The following is a 19,176-nucleotide window of genomic DNA, read 5'->3' as shown; positions in this document are numbered from 1 at the left end:
AATACTGTTTTGAAAAACAATGTTTTAAAATAATTCAATACAGATATTGCCATTGCGGTTAATAAAGTTAAATTCCACTACTTTTTAATTTACTTTTAATCAGGCAATATCCAAGATATATTTTATGACCAAAAGCTGCTCTGAATTTGGGATATGCTAAAGAAATGCCCAAGCAAACAGCAGACTCCTGAAATAACTGCAACTTTACACATTAATCCTCATTCACATAAATTAAACTTGTTTACACACATGGAGATGTTTTCCCTACTGTCACTCCAGACCATATCACACTCCTCAAAAACAAAAAAGCCAAAATTGTGGATAATTTTGGCAGTGTTGTATATCCAGAGGAATTAGTGAGGAATCAGACCCAGGAGTTGAAAAGACAAACATCTTAATCATCTGGACTCTGACAATACAAATGAGACAAGCTCCTTGCCAGAATGTGGGCGCAATTTCTTCAAAAGGAAATGTGGACTGAATGTGGAAATGCAGGAATAGTGCATTCCACTATGGGATAAAGCTCAGATGTCAAACTTATCAAATAAAAATCTAATTTTTATTCTAAGTTACTTGGATTTGATCACGGATTATAACAAACACAGGATTTTACAAGGTTAACTCAAATGAAATGCAGAAGGACCAATAGCTAACACTAATTTCAATACCGAATAAGATATGCTTTTGGAAACAGAACTGAAACACAGACATAGTTTTAGAAAGGTACAGTTCTAGGCAGAGGCAAAGCACCTTCTAAGCAGAATTCATTGAAAAACAAGTCAAAGTAGTTTCTTATTGAACAAAAGATACATGAACAAAACCTTTCTTTTGATGAAGTTCTCAGACTGCAAACACTGATAGAATTAGTTTCAACATTTTGTAAAGAAATATACATAATTTCCTTTCTAATGATTTTTTGCTTCAAATATTTTATTGTAAAATTTCGAGAGGAACACGAGTGAAAATAAAAAATTCTATATTGACCTAAGATAATTTTCTCATAAATTTATTTACCAAATGTCATGTGGACAAAAGATCCAAGAGCTAACTGGTTTTGCCTTTTTTCCTGATTTGGTCTGCAGAACAGAAAAGCCATTACCCAACTATTTTTGTGAACTTTGCAATTAGATGTCATAGAATAAGATATTTCAGTGATTAGACTGTACAAGAAATAAAATAGCTGTGACACCCACAAGCAGGAATGACTAATAATAAATCACATTTTACCCAGACTCGGAATTGAACAAAACATAATTAAATACAAAGTTTTCAAGTAGTCTTTTGCTATTGTCTAAAAATGCTCAAATTCCTTTTGTCTGAATTATTTGTAAGATTTAATCACAAAGAGACAATTTAGAGAAAAGCATAAGCCAAATACATTTCAATATTAAAACCTAAAGCACTACCACTTATAACTTTTTATTATTCATGCTGTGTTTCTTTTAAATTGTGAAGATGCAGGACTTTTTTGCCATAAAGTTGAACCTTACCCATTTAATCTTACCACTTTTGCGATAACTATACAACACACATTGTAAACACTTCTTAAAATTCAGCTGTAGACTCCTTGCAATCAAATGAAATTTTCAGGTGTCACAAAAGAGAAGTAGGTTGTAAATCATAGCAAAGAGTGAGGAAACAAGGTGACTACTGTTTCCACAGGTGCATTTTGAACTCAAGAGGACAATAATAACATGACTTAACAGGTGTGTTCCATGTATTGATGTACAGAAGGATAGTCTATAAATGATGCGCATTTGTGAGATGTTAATAGGACTTTACATGATGGAAATGCTGACATATAATTCATATTATAACAAAAATGTGAATGATTACAAGAAAGAAAAACATATTAAAATTATTCCAACAGTTCATTATGACTCAGGTTCAAGAAGACACTGTGAAAAATAAAACAAACTGAAACAAAAGGTTTCCAGAAAACTGTCTTTTTAGAAAAATATTTCCATTAACATTCACATGTATTTCTATTAGTGACAAGATGAAGTCAATCAATGCCATTGAAAACTGAACTATAGGGCAGCGCAAGGGAAGATTTTATGTTAATGTAGAAAAGTAGATTAGCATGAACTGTCATCTTTTATGAAAATTAATGGATAATTAATAGATAATTAACCACAAAGGGAGACTTAAGCCAAAATAATGTTGTGTAATAAACAAGAAGGAGAGTTACCTAGGGTAATCTTATTTCAACAAGATGGGACTGTTGCTACTAGCATATCTAACCAGGAAAAAAATCTTGCTTGCTGTATGAAAGAATAGTCATTTTAATTTTTAGGTGTGTAAGCCCTCATACATGGACTTAATTTGAAGTTTTGTGTAGGGTTTTACTTTAGATAAACTGAGATGGTTTTCTTTAAGCTGCCATCTCCTTACATGTCCTTGTTTTTGTAAGAAAAAGGAAATCATACAAAAAACTGGGAGCTGACAATCAAGTAATCAGTATTTGAATCACTGCTGCAGCTTCTAACTTGATAGAAAGATGTTATAAAAATAATCATATCAAGGCAGATTCTGCAATGACACTTTCATGGGCTCTTTAAGCCTATAGCTTTTGTTGGAGAGAACTTCTGTTACTGTAATCCTTCCACAGGCAATTCTGAGATCCTCCAAACAGTTTCTAAGCTAGTTAACGTCCGTAAACTGCATCATCTCTGAAATTTCAGTCTAAAAAACTTCTTAAAATTACATAACAGAAAATTCAGGATGGATTAAACACTAGAAGAGCATTTGAAAAAATGAGTAATTGAGATGCAAGTTGCTACATAATTGATTGAGATGCAAGTTGCTACGTAATTGGTGAAATGGAAATGCTCTGTAAGAAGAAAAATATAATGTCTTTCTGCTTTGCTTTCTCAAACACATTTATGCATATTTTATTTCACATTCTTAGGCTCATTTTGAAACACATCCATTACTATAATTAATATTTACTTACTTAAATATGTATCAGAGAATATATATTCTATGATACTGTGAATAACTTATCATTGCTTTCAGAATAAGCTCCTAATTTTTCAGTATTTAATACTACCTAGATGATTGTACTATCTGTGTGTTCAGGGACTATTTCACCATGAAATGTTCTACAAGTACATGTACTAAACTAGAAGTGCAGTGGTAATCATTGCAGTCATATCACGAGCCTAAGGTCACCCTTAAACAGATATAGCCCATTTAATTTCCTGAACTATAAGCTATGTCAATTAACATGTTCTGGTGCATGTATTTTTGCCAGTGGAGTAACAGAATTTCTTCTGATTGTACTTAGAATTAAATAATTAATTGTAATTAATTAGAATTAAAACTGGCAAAACTTTCCAGCATAGCCCTTAGGTCTGCTGCACTGATCAACCTTCAGAAAAACTCATGACACTGGTAAAATTTTGTCCTTTAGCTAATCTACTTGGTCAACCTTCAGAAAAACTCATACTGGTAATAGCAAGGAAAGACAAATGATTATATGACGATGTGGTCTCCAATATGAAACCAGCTTCCTACTTGTTGGCCTCTACTTCCACTCATTTTCACAGGCCAAGTTCCACCAGTTTATTCACAAATAGTTTTGCAGAACAGTAAGAAACACCCACATAAGGTGGCAATTAGCGGTACATCACAAACACATTTTTAAATCCTTACAATAAGATGTTGTTAAAACTTTTATAATGCAATGAGCAAAGTGCATTTCCAGCAAATTACTATACTGGGCACAAGTTCCAAGATTTTGGTAGCAGATGGGTTGCAGGGGGGGGTCTCTGTGGGAAGAAGCCACACACTGCCCCATGCTGGACACAGCCAGTTTCAACCAGCTCCACGACGGACCCACCACAGGACACAGCTGAGCCCATTGGTGAAACTGGTGGCACATCTGTGAAAACATTTTAAGAAAGGGCAGAAAACACCACTGGGAGAGAGGAAGAAGGAACAAAAAGGCCGAGAAACAAAAGAGTGGCCACACAGGTCAGAGGAGTAGGAGGTGCTCCATGGCAAAGCAGGCACCACCACCCCCTGGGGGGACTTCAGTTACTTCTCTTTGCTGCTGCTTACTTCTTGCTCTTTTCCTGTGTGGCATTTGGAGGAGCCACGCTGGAGCAGCTGTCCTCCAAGAAGGACTGCAGCCTGTGGATAGAGCCACACCAGAGCAAATATTTCCTTGAAGGAACTGTGGCCCCTGGAGGAGTTATGCTGGAGCAGGTAGATCCTCGAAGGTACTGCAGCTTGTGGAGGACCCATGCTGAAGCACAGAAAAGAGCAAGAGGGAAGGAGTGGCAGAAATTGCAACACTACCTTGTGCCACCCATACCTCACTGAAGATATTAAGTGTAACTTGCAGCAATAACAAGGAAGAAAGGAAGAGATGCTCAGAAGGTGAGCTTCAGAAAGGAGGAGGAAAGGTGCTTTCCCTAAGTATATAAATGTTTTATTGCTTTTTTTGGTTTTGTTTCCTGATGTCCAAGTTGGTACTCAAATATTTATACCAACTGACAATAAATTAAATTCAATTCCCAAGCTGAGTCTGTTTTGCCCTGTTCTTTCTATTTTCTTTTTCATCCTGCTGGGTGTGGGGGGGAGCAGCGTTTGAGAGTAAGCAAGGGAACTCAGTGAGTGTCAGCTAAGGCCAGCCCAACACAGGTGCCTTCTTAGTCCACTTCTCCTAAATCAGATAGACAAAAGTACTCAGTAGCTCGGTAGAAGAACTAGGAAAAAATACTGCAATACAATTAGTGCTTTACAATAACAGGAATGCATGTGGAATAACCTAATGCTTGACTAAAGGAAACCAGATCTGCTTGGTAAGCTAGCATAATGCAAACATACTGGCTGCTAAACTTTTTTCTACCTGAGTAAAGATACTGACCTTCAATTCATATCTTCGTAGTGTCCTTCCAGAAATACATAGCATAATCTAGAACCAGCCAAACCAGATTTGTTGACAGAGCACATGCTATTCATAATTGTTCATTGGTTTTGAGTTTGCTTTTGAATATTGTTCTCTTCTGAGAGATGGCCACAAAACAATATGGATACAATATAGAGTTATATGAATTCTTGTAAGACTTATCACCTCAGTTTAAAAATACTCCCTTATGTCAGGAGAGTTGACGGAGAATGGACACAATATAGAATAAAGCAATGGTAAATGTGGGTTATTATTGTGCACTCCTCTTTGCAGCACTAAAACATTTGGTTTGGTACACAAGAATAGCACAGAAATTCACCATCCCAGAATATTACGTATTTCTCTATAGACTCCTTTAAAAGAACACGAAGGATGAAAATCTTAGCTTTCAATATTAGCCATTGAAAAGGTAAAAATTTGGTTGAAATTAGTCATCTAGGCTGGCTCTCTAATAGGCATGGAGGCACCCTCGAGGATAATTCTGTATATCTTAAGAATATGTCTACTATAATTTGGAAGAGTAACCCTCTGTAAAGTTTTGTTTTTCACTGTTGAACAAGCATGCTACTACAGAGCTGAGGTAACTAGCTTTGAAATTACACCTGATTTTCAGGTGAATATAAACTAAGATTAATGGATTTCTAAGCAAAAGGGAACTCTGCAAACAATGTGGTATGGTTCATTCAGAATTTTCCACATTTTCAGTAGTGATAGCAGAGTCATGCATGGGCAAAATAGATCAGTATTTTTGCCTTCCAAGAGCTCTCCCATCTGAATTGCTGGTGGGCCAGCAAGTTTGCCAATACTGTCCTGCACTGACAGCAGACCTGATAGCGCATTAGTGCAAAGCTCTGGCTTAAGAAGTCTCTAAACCTAAGACTGCTGAAAGTCTCAAGAATGGGCCAAAGCTTACCATATCCCTATAATTGTTCCCTAGGTATTTGCAGTGGACCACTGTCAAAGTCAGTGAACAGGGCTAAACAGATCTTCGGTTTGACCAAGTACTGTGTTCTCATGTAGGCACCACCAAACTAGCTGCAGTCACACACTGGGACTTAGCTGCCAATAGAAGCTAAAGAGGTTGCTCAGTCCAATTCCACATGTAAATGCATTTTCTTTGTTTTTCCAAAACTTCCAGTGAAGTTCTTCATCTACGGCAGGTTTGTATTATTGTCATATAAACTGTCACTATATAGAAAACTCTCAAAAAGTAGCTCTCATCATCCATTTATTTCAGGAAGGAAAGAGTAGAGAAAGAAGATTTTTCGGGCCACTTCTACTGTGTGCAAGTCATGTATTCCAGAGGTTCATGGGTTTTTCCACCAAAGAACAGTATCCGGTATAATACATGCACCACAGCATAAACTTCTAGAATATAAAGCACATAGAAATGCATCACCTAGATGCAAGAACAATGAAAAAGTTCTCAAAGTCTCTAAAACTTGTAAGAATAACTCTTTTGCTAAGCATCACTACAGAGTTACAGGGCTAACCTACCTTCCACTCCTGGTATTATAACTTTTATCAATGATTACAAACAAAAGTTTTCTTTATGTTTGAGAATATAAAGCCTTAGTTTCCTACTGCAAAATTCAATTATTTTCACTTAAAAGTCAGTTGAAGGCCACATAGATTTCAGGAGTATGACTGAAGTTATTGAAACAGTGGGTTATACTAGTGGACTGCTTATTTCTTAAGGAATTAACAAGCATAAGAAATAAGTAGTTCCACAAGCATTACTGTCCTAAACCCAGCTATGTACATTAATAACTACAAATCATGAAGTAGAAACAATATACTGTGTTTAATATCCATGAAATATACAATCTTTAATAAATATAAATATATCCCACAGAATTCTATATTTAACAGATTGTTCATTACATGACAATCGCTCATTTCTTCCAAATTTTAATGTATCCAAATACACTCTGCAGATCATAAATTATAACTATTATGAAACGGAAGCTTATATATCTTCTCTGTCTCTTTATAAGAGGCTTTATTTATTTTTTCTTCTTCCATACTCTCAAGTGATTGTTACAGAAAATTAATGAAGGAATTCCATGAGCTTATGCCACCAACATGCTTCAAATATACAGCAACTGCATACTGTTTATAAGACGTGAGCCGTACCTTTTAACATTCTCATGTATCAGAGTATCTGGAAATGAGAATCTCAGAAATCAATGTCTTGCACTACCATAAACCTGCCATTTATGCTTCATACCTGTTTTATGCCTCTTTTCACATACCTCTGACAGCCTTCTCTAAGTTTCACAAGAAAATAAAAAAGATCAATATTTACAATTTAAGACACAAATTGAATCTTCAACTCAATACCAGATTTTAAGTTCACGCTGCTAAATTCTAGTTAATTCCATTTTAATTTTAAGTGGTACAAATATAAGTACAAATTTGTAACTACCTGGAGTTGTATCATTTTATCTGCGATTGCACATACTATTTTCATTTTCAGGACTTGTCACTGCTTCTCTCACAGGCAATGGCAGTTTTACTACACTATTCCCATCTATGTTAGTGAAAATATGTTTGGGTCTACAGTATTAACCCCTAATAATTCTGCTAAGGTAACCCCAGATCATTTTACTGGCAATTATAACAATGTATTTTACTACTCATAGTCTATATTTATAGAATTAAAGTTTACAAAAAGAAATGAGAGATAAAAATGCAAAAGATGATTCAAGAGATTTCCAAAATGAAAAAGTTACTTGGCCCATCAAATTGCATAGAATCACAGAATGGTTGAGGTTGGACAGGACCTCTAGAAGGCATGTGGTCCAACCCCTCTGCTCAAGCAGCGACACATAGAGCTGGTTGCTTAGGACCATGTCCAGGTGGGTTTTGAATATCTTCAGATACACACAGACAGGATTCACAGATTGACTAATATAGTTCAAGTGATAATCTGGCCTCAGTGCACCACTCTTTAACAACAGAAACACTTACAGTTTATTGGAAATTACGGGCAGATCATGGATGATCTCTTCATATGGCTCTTCTTGAGACAAAGCAGAAACAGCTAAAGGGTCTTTCATTTTTTCCTCCCAAACAATTTCAGCCTTCAGAAGCATTTCCTCAATAAACTCAGAAGCTGCAACATCTAAGAAATTGGAACACCAAGATATCAGACAAAGAAAACAGTGCAGAACAGCTCCTTTAAGTCCAAATCTCTAAATCAGGTTAAGATTAAGCATCTGGATAGATACAATGAAAAGAATTGCTCATATGTTGATCATAAAACAATACTTGAAATTACTGGGAAAACAAAAGCAAAGTAAATTCAGTATGGAATTAAGCTGTCATTTACAAAACTTCAAGACCATTCTCACTGTGTAGCAAATTGAAGTATTATTCACAGGACTCCAGGAAAAACAATGCAACCATTTTCAACTCTGTATTTCAATGAAAACATGTCCTTAAACAATTTTCAAACCTTTTATATTTCCACAAACTAGACTGATATATCTTGCACATACAGAAGTGCTGAAATCAGTTGTGTTTGCAGACCAGAAATACAGTTAACTGTCTTAAATATATACTAAATGTGGTTAGCTAGCTGTATTTTTAGATGATCTATTTGGCCTTTTATACAAATACAAACTGGCATGTATCTAACCACAAACAACTTTTCTGAGGTTAAGTGTCATGAAGTTCCAAGTGAATGTATTTGTAGGTGGTACATTACTTGAAGCATAACGTGTATTGCTTTATTTTGCGATAGAAGTTTCTCCTCATAACCTGATGGAAAGGTTCTATTTTCTGCATTACTGGGTTCCTTCTTCATTTTATCCTAACCATAGAAGGCTGAACCGCCATATGTTTCTTTTCAACACTATCTAGCATTACTGACATTAGCTCTGCCTTGATCACTGTGTTAGACCAGTTGAAGTCCCTTCCAATCTAATATGGTCTATGATTCTATTATCTTCAGAGCCAGTGCTTCAGCTCCCTGTTGCTATCTAGTCTAAGAAGGTGCCTTCTTGTGTGGGAAACAACAGGTATTACACTTCAAAACGTGATGGTGAATTTGTTTTCAGTCAACAGCTATGAAGATTCCAGTTCACGAGGCTACGTACTATCATCAGTTGAGACACAGAAAGGAACTTAGTAAGAAATCACCAAGGAAGTGTAAATGCACCTACCACCAAGGCACTGAAGAACTTACAAGGAAGAAACATAGCGAAAAATAAAGAGGGAATGCAATAAGTGGATGGACATGCTATCATTAGATACAACATCCTGCATGATCATGACTAGCAGTTCTCAGCAATACATGAAAAAACATATATACACACAGGCATATGTGTATATAACTCTACATACTGTATAAACTACATGTATACACACATATGTGTCCCTTTGTGTGTATAACTAAGAAAGCAAGAAGGAAAGAAAACAGTGTCACAGTAACTAGTATGTACATAATATACATGGATTTTCACCTACCTGAAGGCTTTTCATTATTGCAGTTAAGAAGATTGGGATTTGCCCAGTGCATCAAAAGTAGCTTCACAAGGCTAGTCTAAAATGGGCAAAAACAGAAGTGTTTGAAATGGCAGAAGCAGGACAGGGGCAGAATGCCTATCATTCAGTTTATTAATTCCTTCCTGCACTAGCTGAAATCATATTGATAAAACCATAGCCAACATCTCCAAAATGCCACCATTTGCAACTACTACACACATTCATATAAATCACAAGAGGCAGAATAAAACACACTTCTTTCATAATTGCTATGATTTCAATGTACCCCCAGCATAACTCCACCCTCCAAGGTCTCCCTCCATCCTTAAACGTGTAAACAAATCCACATCAGTAAGGAAAAAAACTAACCCTCCATCACCACCTGTCATGACTTAGATCACAAATGTTTCTTTATGCCTAAATAATTCAACAACTGTGTACCATCACTGCCAAAGGGGTCTGACTCACAGCCACCATAGAAGTAAATCTGTTCTCTGTAAATAGTAGAAACTGGCACATTTATCTAATATTTATCAAATCCATTTAACGTGTTAGTAATGGTCACAATTATAGTACAGTCGAGTAGGGTAGAGTATCATATAATGAAGGAGTCTAAAACATATATTTTAAATTCCTGCAAGAATGCTGCAAGCAACTGTTTTAGTGAGCTCTTCTATCGCTGAACTGAAGTCTTTAGAGATATTTCTCCATCAAAGGCTGTAGTAATGTCTATCCTGATAAATTAGTTGGTCAGAAAGGACTAAGAAACTGCACAAGGAGCAAGAAATACATTTAGAATGTGAATATAGAGCTCAACTAAATGAGCTAACTGTTTGCACTTTTGGATATCTGCTAAAGCAAATAGAATATAATATAAATTTAACCAACAGGGGAGGCCAGGATGAGCACAGGGGAAAATAAGCTGTGCAGAAAGGATTCATCAGAGCAGAAGGGAGTTACAGACAAATGAGACCTGAACTGGAAGGCAGCTAAGGGGAAGGATAGTAATTTTGCATAAAAACATCACTAAATAAATAAATGAATAAACAAAGGCTGAACAGGAAAGAAATCTTTGCAATAAAAATAATAAAATTCAGTACGGTTTCAGTACACAGCGGGCAATTTACTACAAAAGACGATGAAAAAGAGGAATCATTTAAATGCAAAAAAACCCCACCCATGTTTCTAATCACAGAAAAGCAGGAAAATATTGCTGCAAATTTCTATGAAAATTGAAAGATCTTTCTCTCCTCAGCTTTCTAATGCTGGCTTTCCATTCTGGCAGTAACAGCAGAAAATTCGGCAAACTGTGGAAGCAGGGAGGAAGCTGTAACAGGTTTATTTCCAAATCCAATTAGCCCTGCTTTCAACCGAGACCTCTCAACACACATATATCTGTGTTTTTTCATTATGAAAAAATGGAACGTGCTTAGTCACTGAGCTTACTAAGTCAGCAGCAGTTGCATAATCTTGTTAACAGCCATTCTGAAAAGTGGTAGTGTTTGTATAGAAGGAGGAGGGTTTAAAATGCACTTTCAGTTTAGTAATAATACACAGCTTTTTGGGGTTCCCAAAGTTTTGGATTTATGCCGCAAGAAATCCCATGCTCCTATATCAATGCTTCCTGCCGCCAATCAAATATCTCCAACTGGGAATCCTTGACACACATCACCAAGACTAAGGTATTCAGGTCACTGGCAATTTCAATTACCTGCTCTTGGATACACAAAATTGTCTGTGTTAGTTTTAACCTCATTCACTTAGGCTTTAGAAGGAGTATTTTAAAGTTCATTGCTGTATCTTCAGAACTGTGCCTAACAGTAGAAATATTTTTACAATAGTAAAATAGATTCTACTTCAGAAAGTAGAATAATTTCAGCAAATTACCAGAGTCTAAAGGTATTTAAATTTCAGTTACAAATAAAGTAGATATGACTATGTTAAGAGAAACTGCAATGCCTAATGAAATATTGTAGACCCTAAAAATAAAATGACTATATATATTCTTATTTCCCAGTGATGTCTTTGCCAATTAATATAAATGGGAAAGAAAAAACAATGTGATGACTCACTGTGCACAAAACTACTAGTAATGGCAATTACTTAAAACATCTGCTTGCAAAATATGACTTGCCTTGTTTCTCCTCTTATGCCCTTGATTATCTATTCAGTGCCTTTTGACAGGACACCAGGAAACCCTTTAGACCTTACTTTTCTGCTTTGAGAACTTATCTTTGAGTACCTTCCTTCATGAAACACACAGTTACCTTTTTTTGGTACAAATAAAGAATAGTGCTCTCTCTATTCTTGGTGTTTTGTCCAAATTATAGTTTGTCTACGTCTCTCTGACATCTCTTACTGGATATCTTGCCCTTTGACAGTTGACAACGCTGCTGCAAAAAAATATTTTCCTATCTTACCCCTTTAATCTGAAAGTCCTACATATGGATTCCCCCCGGGGCTGCTGCTTTTCCCACCAAGCCAGAAACTGCTTGCCTTCATTTTCAAAGGTTTTCATAGACACTCCATGCTTTACCTGTTCCCACTCATTCAGCATTCAGATTCCAGTTCCCACCTCACATCAGTCTGTGACTTTGGCCATCACTAATATGTTTTCAGATAGCTATTTCTGTGTTTTTTCTAAGATACTATAGTAGTAAGGAAGTCTTCAAATTAACTGCAAAGTTCCACTGTAAACCTTCATTCAAGCCTGTTCTGATCTAATGCTTGCCAAGCAGAGAAACAGGTAATGCACTGCCATTCCACCATTCAGGTGTATTGAAAAATGGTTCAGTCTCTGGGCCCAGAGGGTGGTGACCAGTAGCAAGAAGTCTAGGTGGAGGCCAGTAACTAGTGGTGTACCCCAGGGATCAGTGCTGGGTCCTAGTCTGTTAAACATCTTCACTAATGATCTGGATGACCTGGTGGATTGTACCCTCAGCAATTTTGCAGATGACACCAAGTGGGAGGAGTGGCTGATATGCCAAAGGCTCATGCCATCCAGAGTGTCTTTGACAGGCTGGAGAAATGGGCTGACAGGAACCTCATGAAGTTCCACAAGGGGAAGTGCGAAATCCTGCACCTGAGGAGGAACAACCCCAGGCACCAGCACATGCTGGGGATTGCCTGGCTGGAAAGGAGCTTTGCAGGAAAGGACCTGCAGGTTCAAGTAGATACCAAGTTGAATGTGAGCAAAAAATGTGCTTTGGCTACAGAGAAAGTAAATGGTATCCCGAGCTGCATATAGGAGGAGTGTTGCCAGTAGGTGGAGGGAGGTGATCCTTCTCCTCTACTTAACGCTGGTGAGTCTGCATCTGGAGTGCTGTGTCCACTTCTGGACACCTCAACACTAAAGAGACATGGAGAGAGTCTAGAAAAAGGCCATTAAGATGATTAGGAGACCGGGGTACCTCACATATGAGGAAAGGCTGCGAGAGCTGGAGTTGTCCAACCTGGAGAAGACAAGGCTCAGGGGAATCTCATCCATGTGGGTATATACCTGAAGGGAGGATGCAAAGAAAACAGAGCCAGGCTCTTTTCAGTGGTGCCCAGTGACAGGACCAGAGACAATGGGCACAAACCGAAATGCAGGAGATTCCCTCTGAACATCAGGAAACACTGTTTCACTGTGATGGTGACCTAGCACTGGCACAGGTTGTCCAGAGAGGTGTGAAGTCTCCATCCCTGGAGACATTCAAAAGCTGACTAGACATGGTTCTGGCCAACTTGCTGTAGGTGTCCCTACTTGACCAGACTAGATGACCTCCATGGATCCCTTCCAATCTCAAACATTCTGTGAGTCTGCATAATGTGGTAAAGGTCATCTATGACTTTTGCAGAAAATACCAATATTTTTTTTTTCCATTAGAATCAATCTGTTAGCAAACTTATAACAGTTTGAATATTTATGGACAAGGGAAATTCTTAATTAAAATATATAAAGAAAGATTATACTAATTATAGCTTTACATAGGCAAAATTAAATAAAAAGGAGGTTTGTACATGTAGAAACTGAGCTTGAGAAACAAAACAGAATGCACGATCAGATATGCAGGCAGGCCACAACAGTTACATCAAAAGAGCTATGTGCTTTTTTTCCAAAACAGCAAGTGGGAAAAAAATGCAGCCTGCCTACTGTGAACCTAAGCTTTAGTCCTCAAAGGAAATACTACAAGGAAATAAAGTGCAACTCATACTAATGGGAGAAACACTTATGATCTAAGTAGCTAGAAAAACATGCACAGATGAACAGGGAAAACACTGACTGGACAGGGAAGCGTTGGACTTGAACAGTTCTTTAAACCTAGTGAAACATGAAGTGCAACACTGAAAATAAAAAACTCTAAGAGGCCAAAAGGCAGCATAAATAAATTTACTGCAATAGGCACATTATAAAACCAAATACAATTTCCCCATGCCAAAAAAGGAGCTAAGTTTTACCACACATTAAATGTTAGCTAAGAAAGCCCATTGCTCAGTTTCATAAACCACAGGCTTAGGAGCACCAGTGTTGGCCAGCTGACAGGCTGTGAGGCCTGCTGCCACAGATAAGTGACTGTAGTGACCGGGTAGGAAATGCGGGGCATGAAGGGGTGAAAGACATTACTCAAGAATCTCCCTACGCACTTGAGGCTGCAAAGGAAGCTCCAAACTGCTCTCAAGCCATGTTAGTTTTACCGTTAGTAAATTAGCTGCAGAGCAGAATCAATTCTCCTGAAAGGCGTCTTTCTCTCCTGTCTGGTCGGGTATTTTCCTCTGCGGCTATGCACAGGATGCTAGATCTGTGCAGCCCCTGCAAAGGATAAGCTGCTGGCTCTGGCTGAGCTTTGAACTCTTATTATCCAAGCCCCAGTGTCACTACCTCAGATTGTGTATTCCCTTTTCTTTACCATTGGAGAGATACCTGCTTAAGTTGTAAATTCAGAAAGCTGGAGGTTTTATGTAAATGTCCTGCTGTGCTATTTTGCACAGCAATGAATATGCATCATCCAATTCCCATGTACCCCCAACAGTAAATTCCTTCAGTCTTTCACTTTTCTTCCCTGTCAAAACCAACGTTTCTCTCCACTCCTCCACTCCTCTCTTTGTGTTTCAACATTGGACATTTCCTACCATCCTGAATTACCTGTTTCACCATCAACTGTTTGTTCATCCCCCTCCCCATCATTTTTTATTCCTCAGGCCCTTTTTCTCTGTTCCCTGTATATGAAACTCACAGCTTTTCACATGTATCTCCCCATCTTGTTTTCTTCTGCTCTTTTATTGATGTTTTACCCTTTTCTTGGGACAATGTTACTTTTCCTTCTTGACATCCAGTCTCTTTGACTAAGGCCTTCCTACTCTCTTTCTGCAATTTCCTTCCACCTGCTTTCACTTCTCAGGTTCCCACTCCATTTTCTCTGGATACCGTCCCCAGCATGCTCTCATCCACAGTGAGACAAAGCCATATAATAGCAGACTAGTGGATCAACAACCTTAGATCAAAATCAGTATTATTTCAGACCATCAATCTCACACTAGTGTGTGAAACACAGTGAAATTCCCAAGTATTAACACCTAAGGTGTTGATTCACTAAACACTATGAAACCTCTAGGCAGAACACATGAAATACCACTAGTTACACTATTATAATCTGCAGTCTTTACCACTGAGTAAGATGGGCTACAGCTGCACTTAAAAGAACCAGTTTTCAAATGCTTACAAGGCCAAACTTCACTGGGTTGGAACAGTGCATGTTTACTTCACTGTATGATTTTTGTTAGGCAGTTTGCTAGGACCGATGCCCATGAGAGCTTGTTATTTTTTTTACTTTTTTTTAAATTAGGCAGAAAGATACATGAACCAAAAATGAAGCTCTTCTGGGAGCAGGGTGCTACAAAATATATTGCTCAACCCTTGCGAACTCCAACATTTGTACGATTTGAAGACTTTGTATTAAGCAGAAGATTAATTCTGTGGGCTGAGAATATTGCTTCTGTTACCTGTTTGGAAAATTGTCAAAACTTAGCCAAGTTTCAAACCTTTGAAAAAATCAGCCACCAGATGCTTACAAGACAGTTTTTTTATTATAATGGATAAATCAAAGAGCCCACTTTTGCTAGCATGGTCCACTGTAGGCCTAAATGTTAGTCTAATCAGTATCAGTGTCTCTGTTTAAACACCCACTTGGATGTTTAAAAGATTTGCAATAAAAAATGTAAATCAGGGAAGTAGTTTCACTTTTTATTATTACTATTATTATTATCATTACTAAGGTTCTTTGATAGAATTGCTGTAATGCCATGCTAGCCATATATTCAGCAGATGGAATAAAATAAGATCAGATAAGTCACAGAATAAAAAAACCCGATCAGATAAATCATGGAATAATTAAACTGCTTAAAATAACACTGAAGACTATTTAACTAATGGAATGGGGTGATAATAGGTACTTTACTAAGCATCAAGGGAATTAAGAAGTGAAGGTTACGAACCTTAAGCTACTAGGGAGTGAAACAAACAAAACAAACCCCAAGAGAGAAGCTCCCAACATTAGGGAGCAAGGTAATTATTAAACTATTAGATTTACTGTGAAGTGAGTTTTGAAGATTATATATTTGTTCTTGATTAAATAATAGCACGCCTTAGAAGACTGAGTCTCCCTTAAAGCCAAAGTCTCATATGTAAACCTCTAAATAAGAGCAGTATCATTCAGAGGCTAAATAGCATTTTCTCTGTGATTACAAATCTGAACCACAGTACTGATGTAGACACAGGAAATTATGCCTGAAACTCATTAAAGATCTCCCTTCTTAATGCAATATAGATGAGGAAGATATTTTTCTATTTAAGTGCAGAAAAATGGGCACCATAACCACCTGTGGTTAGCAAAGTGGAACAGATTAGAAAAAGTAGGTTGTGGGAATGAGACTAGCAGCAGGGTAGGAGAGTGGAGGTGAAAAAATAGAACAGAGCATGGATAAAACGCTGGACTTTGGAACTAACAGCATGAAATAAATTGAATGAAAGGGAAAAAGGGAAACATGCAAGGAGCCAGGATGTAGGTAGAGACAGACTAAGCAGAAAAAGAAAATGAAAGAAGAAAGTGACATGGTGAGGAAAAAACACTGAGATTGAACAAGAGAGATTGGGACTGTGAGCAAGTAGGAAAAAAGGGTAAGTACAACAGAAGGGCAGGAAGGTTGGCGTGAAGCCAAAGCAAAGAAAAGAGAAAGCTTGGATGAGAACCAGGGAGAGGAGGAGGGGCAGAAACTGGCTGTGCAAGGAAATTAGGATTGGAATAAGACGCATAAGGAAAGGACATGAAGCCAGTCAAATGAATGGGACAATAAGGCAACAGAATAGACAAGAATGGAACAGACCGGAGTCAATGGAACAAATAAGGTTATGTGTGGGAGGAATGAACTGTAAAGACTGTGTCTGTTCATACACAGAGCCTGGAATGGAACCCAGGTTCCCCAAGTCACCACTACTTTTCTGCAGTCAGCATGTTTAACCTACATGGCCTAAGAGTATGCCCTTTAAATCTCTGGAATATATTGTTCAAATAAAGGACAACGGAATACTATTTTCAGCTATCTAAGCAAGTGACAAAGGTTACTTAGAAGTTTTTTGTACAGCTGAAGTAAAGACTTTAACAATCTTGACTTCAAGACTGATAAGCTACTTTTCTATTTTTTAATCCACCAGGAAGCTAAACCAAGAAAAAATAAAATAAATTGGGGAGAAATATCATGTGATCTTGTGATGAAAGATGCTTATAAGTTATGTTCCTACTAGTTGCATATTAATACTACACAGAGGATCATTTTGAGGCACTTCTCAAAGTCTGTGCCTGAACAGTCTTATTAGACTTCTTTTTCATATATAAGAGAAAGTCACTATAGCTGCTATTTCAAGGAAAATGAAATTCATATTGCTTGCTAAGATCCCACAATAATCAGATAAGTATATAGTATAGTCTGTGCACATCTCAGCTTTAAAAACATACATGCAAACACTGCAAATTTTATCACAATTTTGTAAATTGAGGTTGCCCCGGTCTGTATATGAAGTTCAAACTTGTAAATCTATTTTCTTATTATTCGGTATTGTGTGAGTCTAGCTTTTATTGCCTTACTCTTCTGCACCCACAATTAGCATTTGCATCATTTTTAGAAACCTTCTGAATATATTGAAAGAAGAATATCACAGGCAGAAATCCCAGAGTGGTCTCTCTGTTTGAAGAAAATGAGTGTCATTTGGTCTGAAGGGAAATGCTGCTCTTCTACCTGAGTACAATTACACATGCCAAAGATGAACAAAAAGACTAAAGAAAACAGGGTGAGATATGTCTGGAGAAAACATTCTCTAGAGGATTTTCTGACCACAAATGAAAGATTCCAACTGCTTGACAGGGAAAATATATGTTCCCTGAGTATTTTAAATTAATTATTTTTTAATTTTTTTAATTTTTTAATTTTTTTTTAATTTAATTTTTTTTTACTTAATAAATTTTAAAATACTGAACAAGCACCCCCTTTTTTAGGCTCCGCTCATTTGAAAACATTTGTGGAATGTGTTTGCAGAAGTCCAGAAACTGTATTCAAAGGAACTGCTTCAGCAATGATTAAACTTGAATGAGATTAAATATCATTTCCTACAATGAGTTGAGATATCCCACCTGCATTGAAGCATATTGTAATGATGGATGTGAGGTTGGTTTTTTTTATTATTTTGAGGTCTACATGCACTTACAAGAAAAGAAAATGAATCTACAGTTCATAGCTGAGTCAAATGACTAATGTGTTTTTTGTAATGATGAGCAAATTAGGTCACATAGTAATAAGGTGTGTTCTCTCAGACTTCAGCGAGTAGCACAGAGTCCCTTCTATGGTCTGAAAGAAATGCTGTGTTTGGATGAACTACCTAGATAAAGGTGCATGATTCAGTCCGAGCAAACAAGCCAACCAAATATCTGTTGAGAATATACTTACAGAATAGCAATTTCACACATAAATTTTGAAAGTAACACAGGATGTATATAACATGCTAGGAAACATGAGGTAGGCATCTCACCTCTCTAAACAATTTTTATTTATTTGGCATATTTCAAATTTATTGATGGGAAGAAAACCTTGCTAGAGTAGGAGTTACTCTTGGAGAGGTACAGTCAGCAGTTCCACAATTCTTTTATCCTTTTTTCTGACATCATGAAACTGCTAAACCTCGAAGCCAGAGGCTAAATCTGTCTCACTAAGTAAGAGAGTGCAATGGAGCAACCTTAAGTGTCTCTTATAATCCACACTGCTTAACTGTTTGCTCTGTACCTGACTCTGCTTTGGACCACTTCAACCAGCTCTCTATAAAAAAGACTAATATTCTATAGTGGAAACTATCTCTAAACAATATGAATGTGAGCCAGACTGTTGACTGGTTTAATCCCTAGCCTTCTTTTATTTAGCAATTTAGCAGTTTAGACATAGGCAGCATCCCCTAAGGACGAAATTTTGTGAGAGGTAGTGTTTAAGCTACTGGGGAGTCAGCTCTGACCTGCATGCCTCTGATAGCTGGTTTGAAAGGTGACATTTCTGTGATAAACAACAAAGAAACAGCTTGTGCCTGGGAATTGTGCCAAAGTACCCAAGGCAAATGTCAGAGCTGCAGCCTATTCCCACCATGGGGAGGGGGAGCGTGTGCTCTCCTGATCACAGCAGTCTGGAAGATGTCCAGCAGGGACAACACTACCAGTGCCAGATTACTAGCTGTTCACAAAGTGATTGCTGTG

At 37.3% G+C, this 19,176-nt stretch overlaps 1 protein-coding gene across 3 annotated transcripts in view; it reads right to left on the bottom strand.

Moving 5' to 3' along the window:
* The window catches only part of MYO16 (myosin XVI), a 412,244-nt gene that overhangs the window by 197,141 nt on the left and 195,927 nt on the right, over window positions 1–19,176 (bottom strand). For all 3 annotated transcript variants that reach the window (XM_055702545.1, XM_055702542.1, XM_055702544.1), the window contains exons 8-9: window positions 9,392–9,467; window positions 7,892–8,045 (exon numbers count right to left, since the gene is read on the bottom strand). In XM_055702545.1, coding sequence (XP_055558520.1) covers window positions 7,892–8,045; window positions 9,392–9,467 — 230 coding nt within the window. The remainder of the gene's footprint in view (window positions 1–7,891; window positions 8,046–9,391; window positions 9,468–19,176) is intronic.

The sequence above is a fragment of the Falco cherrug genome, chromosome 2, assembly GCF_023634085.1.
Source record: "Falco cherrug isolate bFalChe1 chromosome 2, bFalChe1.pri, whole genome shotgun sequence".
NCBI classification, from domain to species: Eukaryota; Metazoa; Chordata; class Aves; order Falconiformes; family Falconidae; genus Falco; species Falco cherrug.
The sequence above is the reverse complement of the archived record's forward strand: the minus strand, read 5'-3'. Positions and strand labels throughout refer to the sequence as shown.